The sequence below is a fragment of the Chaetura pelagica genome, unplaced genomic scaffold (genome assembly GCF_000747805.2).
Source record: "Chaetura pelagica isolate M959 unplaced genomic scaffold, ChaPel_1.0 scaffold130, whole genome shotgun sequence".
Taxonomy (NCBI): Eukaryota; Metazoa; Chordata; class Aves; order Apodiformes; family Apodidae; genus Chaetura; species Chaetura pelagica.
Window position 1 is genome coordinate 1038221 of NW_009951915.1, and position 12592 is coordinate 1050812.

General features: G+C 38.1%; 1 protein-coding gene across 1 annotated transcript in view; it reads right to left on the reverse strand.

Annotated features, from left to right (window-relative positions):
• Positions 1–12592, reverse strand: part of NKTR (natural killer cell triggering receptor) — a 41816-nt gene that overhangs the window by 25538 nt on the left and 3686 nt on the right. Inside the window, exons 2-4 of the mRNA XM_009994700.1 lie at positions 8489–8563; positions 2532–2639; positions 1493–1537 (exon numbers count right to left, since the gene is read on the reverse strand). Coding sequence (XP_009993002.1) covers positions 1493–1537; positions 2532–2639; positions 8489–8563 — 228 coding nt within the window. The remainder of the gene's footprint in view (positions 1–1492; positions 1538–2531; positions 2640–8488; positions 8564–12592) is intronic.

Here is a 12592-nt window from a genome sequence, read left to right on the forward strand (position 1 = left end):
AAGGTGCAGATATAGTGCAAACATTTCTAATAAAAAATAAAGCCATTATGAATGTCTTTGATAAACATTAGATTCTCAGAGGTTTGTATTTAAACCCAGAACTTTCTGAATGACAACATGACTGGTAAACTTACTGACATCTTAAAACAAGACTTTATGTCCTTTACACAGCATGCACCTTGGGTGGCAAGAGCTAGAGAAAAAGCCCTGGTACAGCATCTTAAAAGATACCACCTATCAATTCAAAGCTGGAAGTTTCAAAACCTGCAGTGGAAAAAACCCCAAAATACTTGAATGAGAAACTAAAGAATGCACTCTTCCTGCAACCTAAGGACAAAATCTACTAAGACTAAACAGAACATGCATTTTCTACTCCAGCGCATTAAAGAAGACTTCTGGTTGTATAACAGAATAGAAAACCAGATCTTCTGGAGTTGATTTTCAAAAGCAAAAGCAGTAAATCGAGTGCACAAAGTCATTATTTTAAATTTGATTACATATCAGAACACAACCTGCATGTTTAGCACTCCCCATCTTTAGAAACAAGCCCTACTAACTTCTTCACAATTGCATCTATTCAAGACTTTCTTTAGACTAAAGCTGTAATATTTCAACACCAAGCTATGTTTTAAGACAAACTTCATGGCATGCACTTAACCAGGCAGAGCTACTTGCAAAACATACAGAACCAGGGCTCTTACACAAATATTCCTAGTGCCTGTATTAACACTTGAACACCACTTGTTATTTTTGCATGAATACTTTATAAACTCACCATTTTCCTTCCAACAACAAATTTTAAAGAGAGGCAAATACACATTTATTTACAAATTCTTTACAAATAAAACTTGTGTAGCATATAAACAAAGTCAAACATTTTAGAAACAAACACTAAGCATACGAACCTTGAAGAGGGAAGGGGAGGAAAGGGACATTAACAGAAAAAGTAACTGTTTAGAGCTGGAAATTATGCCCGAATTCTCTCTCAGAATAAGTCATTAACCCTCAAAAAGGTTAGACACAGAACTCTTCATTTCTCCAAGCAACACAGATACCCATCTACAAAGGGACGTATCAGTTGTCTATGTATTTACTAGGGAGGGTACAAGGGAACAGAATTTGAACTTGTGTTACTGAGCTTTTGTCTCTTACCTTTTCATTTTGCAAAAGACCACATTCTCTATAAACAAAAGAATATGTTGACAGTTTTAGGCAGGAAGAAGGAGTTTATTCATGAATAAAGTTGCCTAACCTCCATGCTGAAAGTCATGTTTAAACAATACTGTTAGCCTTAATTAATTGTCAATTAAAGTTAAATATTACCAAAAAAAATTAACTGAAAGTCATGCATATAAAAATAATTCTCATGCAACATTAGTTTCATGCAAAAGGTGATCTATAAGTAGACCTGTTTTCATTAAGTAGCTTGGGAATCAAGACTGGTTTATCTCAGAACTGAACAAAGACTCTGCAAAGACATATTTCCTCTTACCTTTAAAATAGCCACCATAAATTGATTCACCTCCTTTTCCATTACCTACACATTAAAAAGCATGAATTAAACCTTTTGTTACATTTATGAAAAGTTGTATGTAACATTCCACCAGTTTATACCAGACCAGGATACTCTGTCCAGTTACCAGTTTCTAAGCATTAACCTCCTGAACTAGAAGTCAGAGCTGTGCATTATCCTGTTGACAGTCAAGATATTGAGCATGAAGACTGTCCCAGTGCCTCTGAACACTGGAGACCCTGACACAGGGCTCCAAAGGCTAATTAATCCTCACTGGTATTTGTTGCTAAAGCAGCAGCCAACAGCTAAAAACAGCATGCTAAAAAAGGACAACACTAGGTATGACCAACAATTCTGCCTGGCTCAAAGCAGCTGAGGACACACTAGAATGGGTAAGATAAGATATTCACTAACAGTTTTCAAGGCATCCTTACTGCTGCTCAATTCTAAAAACAAGGCATTTCTTCACTGTGCTCATTTTATCAAGTACAAGGTTTCAGGACAGAGTGCAGATAACACTTTGGTAAGGTCAGGTATTTCAGGAAAGCACAACAGGCAAAAACATTACATTGTACACACACTGCAGGGAGGGAAACAAAATCCTGGGAAAATCCTGTTATTGGACAACTTGCCCATTAAACACTTCTACCTCATTCAGTTAAGTCCCTGTATCAATAGAGCATTACTTAGTGTTGCCTCTACTGCTGACACAAAAGTGAAGCTACATTTTGGATTTGAATGCTGTATTAACAAGAGAGGTGGTAACTCCAGCAAGGGTTTTCCTTACTTTTTTTCCTTCTTTAACTTCATAGATTTTCTAAATAAGTATTATTTCAGTTGAAATATTTCAGAATTCCAAAGATTAACAAGGAAATGGGTAATCTATGTTATATTTCACAGCAAATGAAATATTTTCATTGTAATGTTCATTGAAATATTCACTCACTGAAATGCTTCCATGGCATTTTCTGAAGTTAGATTATAACTATATGTTACAATATTTCTGTTCTGTATTTACCTTCGCTGAAGTCCCCACCCTGAATCATGAAGTTTTTAACCACACGATGGAATGTGGTGCCTTTGTAACACAGCTTCTTTCCAGTTGTTTTCCCAATTCCTTTTTCACCTGCAAGAAGGTTAAATGAAAAGAATCTACAGGTTGTCAATGAACAAATTCCAAGGGTTTTAGCTCCCTAATATGAATTGATATAAGCCTTGAGAATAGCACAATTATAAAACATAACACAGTCCTACCTGTTGCCTTTACACTGCCCTTTAATAGCAGAAGAGACCCATTAATCAGGAAACACTAAAGTGAAAATCAGATTTATTCTTTAATAATAAGTACATTCCTTGGAAAGGGAGGACATTTTTTAACAGTTCACTCAGAACAATTTAGAAGAAAACAGAAGTTGATGATAACAATGGGTTAACTATTGTCTGTGGTTATGGCTACACTGCTATGGCAGCTGAAGCTCACACAGAGTCCTTTTCAGACCATTTATACATCTGGATGTGCCAGCTGGATTCCAGGATAGAAATTTGAGCTCAGAACAGGCTTCGACTCAGCTTCAATGTGATTCACTCCTGGAAAAGTATGATTTAGCTAGTCCAAATATAAATCACAATTTCAGCAATTCAAACCCAGTGCAAGGCCACCCCTTAATAACAACCTGCCTGTATTAGTACGAAACTTGCACCAAACAGACTGATTTCTGAAAAGACTGACAGAACAGGGGAATAAAAGCGTGTATTCAAGAACCGTGCCAGGATGAGCTGAACTAGAATTGTAACTAGGGAAAAAAAAATATTAAAATCCCCAAACCTGCACTGGTAGCAGGCCCATCCCAGCAGCAGAAGCCAAGCCAGACCACAGGACCTGTTAATCCTTTCTGAGCCTGAGATTTCCTAGGAAGTGGCACTCAGTGGACTCCTGGTGCAGCTTGTAGTTCAAGCCTACTGGTGATTTTTGAGAAAGACATCCCAGAACCCTCAAGCTTCACTAACATTTCTTCCAAAATCCAGAAGAAAAACTGCATTGGGCATGTGAATGAGGGTTCTTATGACTGGAAGGGGAGTGATTTCTACTGGTCCACTTAGTGAACATCCAAAAGGCACTGACTTTAGCTTTCAAGAGGGGAGCTGACAGAACACAGCCATTAAGAGCAACAGCTAAAATCCTACCTAAACCACATGTGCAGGAGATACTCTGTGGTAAGACAACAAATAACTCAGCATTCTGCTTCATCCCACCACTAGTTGGGGAACAGGCATTTGACTCTCAGAGGGCATTTAACCAGTATGTTCTGTTCCATGTAGTGTCCTCAGATATGTATGTGTTCTTGCTGCTCAGAGCCTTTGGCCATCTATTGTTCCTCCACCCAAAATTAACTGATGGCCACATTGCTCCAGGATGAGGGCAAAAAGCAGTTTGTGGCAAAAAGCAGTTTGTGGCACAAAAACCCCTCATGGCATTACTATTTATTTTATTTGTAGAAGCCTTTCCTCAGAGAATACAACTTATTTTCCAGTGCTCTGGATCTCCATACCCAAAATCCATGCCACCTCCTAGCCCATTTTTATTTCCACAGAAGTTAAAAAAGTTTTTTTCTTACAGGGATGCACATACCCCCTTTCCTCCCAAAACATGCCCCTCTCTGCTACCACACTGCAAAGGCCACAGCAGTCAATGCCAAGGAGTATCTGCCTGTATGTCTGGTCTTGTTTCAGCATGTCCCTCGGGCTATGGATAATCCCCCTATAGACTGGGATCCTGCACTGCACTTGACCACATAAAAGAGCTGGTACATCAAGATAAGTTTTAGATCATGTCCAGACACTACAGTTCCTTTTTTTACTCTCCTTTACAGCATCACCAAGACAGCACAGTCCCTATCATAATAAGTGGCAATACTTGTGATGTTCCCTTCTTTGCTTGTACAATACAACTGTGGGCAAAATCATAACTCAACTACATCCTCATAAGCCAAAGACACTTTGAACAATGCACTTAAGCTGCCAGCCAAAATGTTGGGAGGGCTAAATTCCTGCAAAAGCTGTGCTATGTCACTCTGATTTTCAAAACTAATCCTCAAAGTCCCAGTCAGACAAAAGAGAGACCAGTTTTCCCACTGATCAGAGCTGCAGCACCTCCCTTAGGTAAGATTCTGCAACAGCTAGTACAAAGTGGGCTGGGCTTCTTTTTTTGTCTGTGGCCAAACACTACCCTTATTCTTTTTGCCCTAAATATGCCTGAATTTTGTCTGAAAAAGAAAAATCAGTGCCTTTGAGCCCCATCTGCTTGCACCTTTCTGCCTAAGCAGTTGTCTCCATCTGCTGCAAATCACTTGGAAATGGGATTTTGGAGGAGAGCTCCCACACTGCTGGGGACAAGCCATTAACTGAGGAGCCATTAGCTCCCTTTGGCAGCTAAACTGTGCTCTCGTACCCTCCTAACACCCTGCACTGCCAACCTAATCTGAGATATTTTGATTTAGGAGTCCAATATTGGTCTCTATTTCAGATGATGAGGAGGGAAGTTCCTGACAAAGTGCCAGAGAGCAGAAGGTCTTGTGCTTAATCAATAGATGGACAGACTGAAGGATCTGCAAATGCCAGTTTGCAAGTCCAGATGTTTTAATTTAAATGCAAGGAGCCTCCCAATGTCCAGACAGAGAGAGTTCTTCCACGGTATGCAGGTCTATTTCTGACAACAATGTCAAGCTGCAGGAAGGCAGCCAGAATCACCCTGTCCTCCCCCACCTGTTTCTGACAAAAACATCCTGGCATGTCCCACTGAGATTATGGAGAGAGCAGCAGGCACCACGAGCGGCACAGCATTTCAACCACTGGTCACCTTGCCTTGAGACAAGTGAATCCACACTTCACATTGAAAGAATGGAAGCACACAGCCCAAATCAAGCGCTCTGAGGTCTGTAACAGTGTAAGTCAGGACACACGCTCCTCTAACAGCTACAATGCAGGTGGGTATCCATATGTGTCTAAAAAAAACCCAACCCAGACATGATGGATTACCCTAAAATGCAGAATCCTGAATTTCTGTAGTATAGAACCATACAATGCTCACAATATGCTGCTAAAATATTCCACGATGTAGATGATACAGTCCAGAATGGGACAGCATTCCCTCTCTGTTATCCACCTCCTTAGGTGCATGAAGACCTTACATATGGCTACAGAAAGATGTCAGTGCCAGAAAGTGATGCTGCACTGAGCAAACCTCCAGTGACTCAAAGATAAGGATGAAAGATACACCTGATAGGAACTCACACTTCTATGGTGACTTAAGTTCTACCAATGGATTTTGCTGTGAAAAGTGGCAGGAGTCAGAGGAACCCAGCACTTCTGGAAGCAAATGACTTGTTTGGTGTCAAAAGATGCAGAGCAGCTCACAACTCTAAAATTTTCAAACAGCCCTTCACATCTCTGCTGTGGTTGCCAGAGGTCAATGCATCCACTATACCTTCATGTCCCATCACAAAACTGCTGCCCTTCTGAAGATGGGCTTTGTAGGTGCTCTAACACCACCGAGGCAAACAAAGAAGCAAGTAGCACAACTGGACTGTGACATCAGTCCATGGGGACAGGAGAAAGTATATACCAGAGAACTGCTAGATCCTACTGTGAAGAGCATGGTGGACTCTTAGCCTCATCTTCTGCTCCTGGTCACAGTTCTCACCTGTGGTACCATGCAGGAGACAGCAACCTTGTGTAGCATGTTCAGTTTAGATGTTGTGATGATGGACATTCTAACAGTGCAAGGAGGGAGGGCAGGGAAAAGGGCATGCACAGTGCAGATAAACTAGCAGTAACAAGTGCACTGGGAGAACTTGTGGAGGAGAAGCAGGAAGGCAGACAGAACAGTTGATGGAAAAAATAAATCAGGTGAACTCAATGTAACACAGATGTCACTAGTGCAAAAGAAATAATGAATGGCAGCCACGTGACCCCAGCCATGTAAGAACTATCACAATAGAAAAAGAGATGGCTTCTACCAGTAGAAGAAATTAATGACTTTATCCTCTGAAACATTACATCCACCAAAAGAAATGACATTACTTCAGGTTTTTCTACATGCTTTTCTCTCCCCTGCAGAATTTAATTATCACTTTTCTTAGCAATTTTTTTTTAAGATAACAGACAATCATTGATCTATCCTATGGGTAGTAGTAAATGCCATTTGCAAGGAAAAAAACAAATGCCTCAGGCAAGTTAATCTCCTAACTTTGAGCTTACTTCCAAATGTTACTCTACTAAAGAGAGGTTCCAGCTGAAGACATCAGTGCAACCTGTACAGCCAGCCGTAGACCAGAATCCAGAAATGTAACAGAAAGAAGTCACCTTTTTAAAGTTGCTCTTTCTTCTGCTTATTTCATTCCTCATCATCTCCAACTACTTCTTCCTTTATATTCACCTAATATTTTTCTAGCAACATTGCTGTAATGATTTAAACAATCTTTCAGAGCTACAGAATGTGAGGCTCACACATTATATTAAGCCTACTACTTCATTTTTTCTTATCTTTTGTAATCTGCTCTGAATAAGATAAACACCAACCAAGTTTCCATTTTTATGATGGTTGTATCGCTCTGCCATTTTCAGTCTATCCCTACATATATCTAATAAGTAGACCTGATTAAAAAAAGTAACAAAGCAGACTAAAAAGAGGGGACATCACAACACAGACCTCAGAAAAAAAGTTATGTACTACACCTTCCACAAGTTCACAGTATTACAAAGCTTTTCTGAATCTTCACAGAGATTATCTAGAACACATCATATTCTGGGATTTGAGCTCCAAAAAAAAGATGCACTTTAAGAAGTTAATGCATCAGGATACCAACAAATTTGTTTCACACATCCAGTTAGCTAAAAGCTGTTCAATAAAGCCAGATATTAACATGCTGCCTGGAAAGTCTTGCTGGAGCTTTGTAATGATTTGGAAAAGGAGTTATTCCATGTACAAAGTGGAGGCTTCACTGGTGTAGTTAATTCAAGGAATTGGAAGTCACTGAGCATTCAGGTATAAAAGAGCAGGAGATGATCAAGAGATACAAAATGCATTCTTCATATAAGTAACACACACCAATTCCTGTAAGAACCTAAGCAAGATTAATCTTCAATTTACACCTGAAAAAGCCCTGAGGACCAGCACAGATTAAAAAAAACCCCAAACCCCTTTCTACCCTTCCTCTTCCAAACATGAGAAACCTTTTTTAAAAAGTCCTTCCTAAAAAAACGGATTGGAGTGTGCTACACTGTACCCAGACATTCTTTTGCCAATGCCGTCCCTTTGATTTCATAGATCTCTCTCCCACCAAACAATCCTAGGGATTTTAAGGCACCACCATATTTGTTTTTAGCCCTACATTCAGCTAAAAATGAAAATGTTTCTCAGATTTAATGGATGCCCCTGTCCTCTGATCCCTGTGTAGCACTTCTACAAAGCTGAAACGCACTCAAAATGTTATCATATATAACTTAACATTTTATGTAAGAAAAAAGTATACATACACTCAAGGTTTTACACAGTAACCCATGTCAAAGTCACCTTTATACTGTGCAGTGACATTAAGAGTTAATGTCTCTCCTGTTAAGTACTAAAGCATTGCCTGCCTTTATCACATTCAAGAAACTTGAGTGATCAATAATTCCTCCTTGTCAGTCATTTCTAGCTACAAGAGCCCCACATTAGGGAACAAAAAAGTCCCATGTTTTTGTTGCATAAATTCACAGTTTTGCATTCTGTTCTCATGCATTATGCCCACCAATTCAGTCACAGTTACAGAATACCACACCATTTCCTCCTGTGCAATATTCAAATCCTGTTCAGCACTAACTTTGTTTTTCCCAGAAGAAAAATGATCACTGCTATTATCACACTGTGGTTTATAGTTGCATAAAAAGTAATCATTGTAAGAAATATTAAAATCTAAATATAAACCTGCTACTCACCCGAGCACAAGCAAAGGAAATTTTTGCAAGTCTTCGGACATATGTCTGAGAAGAGCTGAAACATAATTCGACCAACTAGAAGAGTAAAAAATAATAATAAAGAGTTTTAGAACTCCTTCTAATGAGAAAATAAAACAGCATACTTTGAAAATATGAGAAAAAGTTAGTTCATCCAGCAGAATAAGAAAACATATCAAATATTCACATTAAAATGAGTGGCATGAAAGAACAACACAGTTGTAAAAAAATTAAGTAATATCATCACATCTAATTTATTAAAAATCATAATTATTTCATTTTTATTTGAACCTGGAAAGCCAAAGTGATTCATTAAAATAGTCTGTCCCGTCAATTAATTTCTGTTTTGAAAAATATTTTCCATAAACACAGGTCCTCAGAGAGCTGGAGTAATTCTGTCCCCATGTACTATGCTTATACAAATACACGAATAATTACATTTTCACAGTCTTCCCTGTGATAATTACCTAAAAAGTCCAACTGAAACACTTCCATATTGTGACAAGGACTGCAGATATATTTGCGCTCTTGGCTTAAAATCCCTCAGGTTTGTTTTTTTTTAAAAAATTTGCTTTTTGTTTTTAACTGAACCAAATAGGAAGGATGACAGGCAGGCAGGACAATACCAACAATTTCAGGATTCACGTTCCACTTGCCAGATACTATGAAGCAAATACTATTTTCTCTCTATGCAAAGTGAACAGAGGGATTTTCACTCCGTACTCCCATGCTGTTGGTGGTAGTTATGCTATGTACCCTGAAAAACTGTTAAAATACTGCTGGAGAGGGGTTTAATATAAAGCAAAACTACTTTAGAAGCAATTCACATTTTCTATTTTATTTTCCAAGCTACTGGGATGTGTATTACTAAAGAAAACAACAACAACAACACAAACCTCCTAAGTACATGAAATCTTAAAAAACCCCCCATAATTAGCAAATAAAAAAGTTGTTATCTCTATAGACTGTGCTATTAACCATAAAAGCCACAGTTCTGGCCAGGATTACAAGACTAGTAACAATCTATCAATTAACACTACCCTCTAGTGGTGTACACCAGAAAGATTTCAATGATAATGGAAAAAAGTACTTCAGGAATTACTTCTTTTCCTTCCTTTAAAGGAAAAAAAACCCAACAACAAATAACTAACCGAATTTCAAATTTATTTGATTCAATACTTCATCACCAAGGAAAATTCTGAGAGGTTCCTAAGAAGTTCAATTTTAGGGCTTTGTCCAAAGGTATACAGTTGAGAGTAAGGTGAATTGTTGGTTCAAAAAGGGGGGAAATAAATAAGAGACCACCTGTACTTCATACTCATAGATAAAAAACCAAGATGCCTTCAGCTGTTAAAATGTCTGCATTTCACTAGCTGCAGTAAGAATGTTCCCTGAGCATTCCTCATTGTAACAGGAAAATCTGAAGAAAATGGGTAGGAACAGTCTTTAAAGAATGAAGAAATAGCAAATATTAAAAAAAAAAAAAATCCTGTATTAAACAGTGGCAGATGTACCACTGTGAAAAGCTCTTTGGAAGAGAACACACCATTATAAGCTACGTGGACTGAAGATTCATGCAGAGAACATAGTAGAGAAGAAGCTTTTTAAGAGAGTTACCAATTTTTGTTATAAACAGTAATTCAGGAGAGCAGAGACTCATTCCTCTGCTCACAAAGGCACTGAACTGAGCAGCAGTGACTAAGTGCTTGAGAAAGCCATGTACAGATTTAATAGCATTCACTATGTGAAATAGCACATAGTGCCTCTCAGATAAAAAGGTGTCACCATCTTCACTCTCCCAAGAGCAGAGTCATCCAGCCCAGCTGCTGATCTACCAGGGTGACAGGTGCCAAAGAACTAATAGGTGTCACTGCCTGCAGGCTCCAGAAGGGACTTTTCCCCTCAGCCATAAATTGCAGAAGTCTGGATCCAAGTCCCTCTCCTACATATAAGCCCCACTACAGTCAACACCTTAAGTAGCAGACACCACTACCTCTTTTCTTGTGGAAGAATATCATCCTCAGTCCTTGAAGATTTCAAGGCATAACACAGAAAATATATTAATAAGTATGGCATCATGATCTACTTCAACAGCATATTTCACTAGTGTTTTCTCAATAATAATGTCTGCCAACTCCTATGAACTGTTTGTAATGCACATATCCCTGGATAAATGCACATTTCCCTGGAAGTCTCCAAGGCCAGGGTGGATGGGGCTTGGAGCAACCTGGTTTAGTGGGAGGTGTCCCTGCCCATCCATGGCATGGGGGTTGGAACTAGATGATCTTTAAGGTCCCTCCCAACCCAAACCATTCTATGATATCCAACATTGAGGCTACAAATCCAGTTTAAAAGGACATCTCTCCTCCATATAACCTAAAGTACTGTTTGCCCTATTATATCCAGCTATTTAAAATGATGCTGATCATTTAGAATTTACACAAACCACATTCTGTGCATCCACCTGGTGGGTTACTATCTGTATTTTATCTAAACTGCATGAAGGCCATTATCACTGAAAGGTTTTATTTTCCACTGACAAACAGCAAATTAAATGTACCAGAGAAAGATGAAACACATGTTCACACCTTGGTAAAATACTTAGGAAATAACAGCTATTAATAAAAAAACCCTGTATAAAAAGTATGCTTAGAACCTACAAATCTTTCTCATACCTCTTTCCTCAAGAAAAAAAGGAAGCATCTAATTTCAAACTTGGAGCTAAGGTATATGCTCTACATATACATACAACAAGCAATAAAAATACACATAACAGATTTAAAAAGCATTTGAGATGCTACTAATTTCTTCAGATTTAGACACCTCTTCTCTGTAATGATCCAACTTCACTCTATAGAGAAAATTTCCAATACTTTCTTTAGCTTCATTTCCGTGATACAAACATTAATTTTTCTGATTAGGCAACAAGATTTCTGGGATCAACTCTAAGATTGGAATAGTAAATTAAAACCAAAAAATTGCTAAGAAGAGTTACTTAAGGAGGTGAAGAAACCTACCCTGACTTCTCAACTGGCTTTAGCCAAGAAATCAGCCTGAAGAGATACATCACTTCTAGACTAAAGCAAAAAATGCTGGGATTATATTTTTAACAGAGAAACTCTTACACAACTTGAGATGCAAATCTTTCAGTATCACAAGGAAGCTATACAAGCTATTAAACTATTTTAATGCATCAGCAGGCAGGAAATTTCTGTGATTTGAGTGTTGTTCTCAATATAAGACTGATTCTTACCAACTCATAGCTGTGGGGACATGTCTGTACCACAGTGTAGATTTTACAGCTCATTACTGTACTTTCTGTGCTAGCTAACACCATGGAGAGTTACTCAATCATAACATAACATTTTACTGTTTGTAAAACAGAACTTTGATCAAGTATTCTTATTTGTTAGCAAGCTTTTAACTTAAAATATCTTTTTTGTTAGAAGAGGTGAAAGAAGTATTTACATTCCTGGTAATCACTTAGAGTATGTGATACATATTTCAAGTCTAAGATGTTTCGAAGTTTGATTTCACAAAGTGCTATCTGTAGCTAATGAGCCATGCAAGTTATAGAAACCAGAAGGCATAATGACCAGAAAGAATCCAATTTCAGAACTCCATTTTCAAATTGAAAGACTACAACTTTTTTCCCTTTTGTTTTTCAACCTGTGATCAATTTTTCAGCTGAGAAAGAACTAGGACTTGATTCCAATTAAGCAGTAAAAATTCAAGGGAGGAATATCCATGCTACACTGTAATAAGGCCTTCTGCTAGCAAAGTTTATTAAAAAGATCATTGATTTGAAGTGTTTATCCAATAATATCTTCTAATTTAGCTGCTTAAGTGATGAGAAACAACCTCAGGCATCAAATACGTATTGCTTAAATGTGTTTTCCACATAACACAAACTATTTTGCTAGATCATGCCATAAAGCTGCTAATTTCAGATAGACACTCCCAAAATAAACCTAGCTTTTTAAAATTAAATATACTGGTTTTTCTTTTCCCCAATCTCCTGGAGCAAACCAAGTAGGATGCCACTGCAGCACTTTTTTCAGTCAAAAAACAGGGATATCCTGCTGA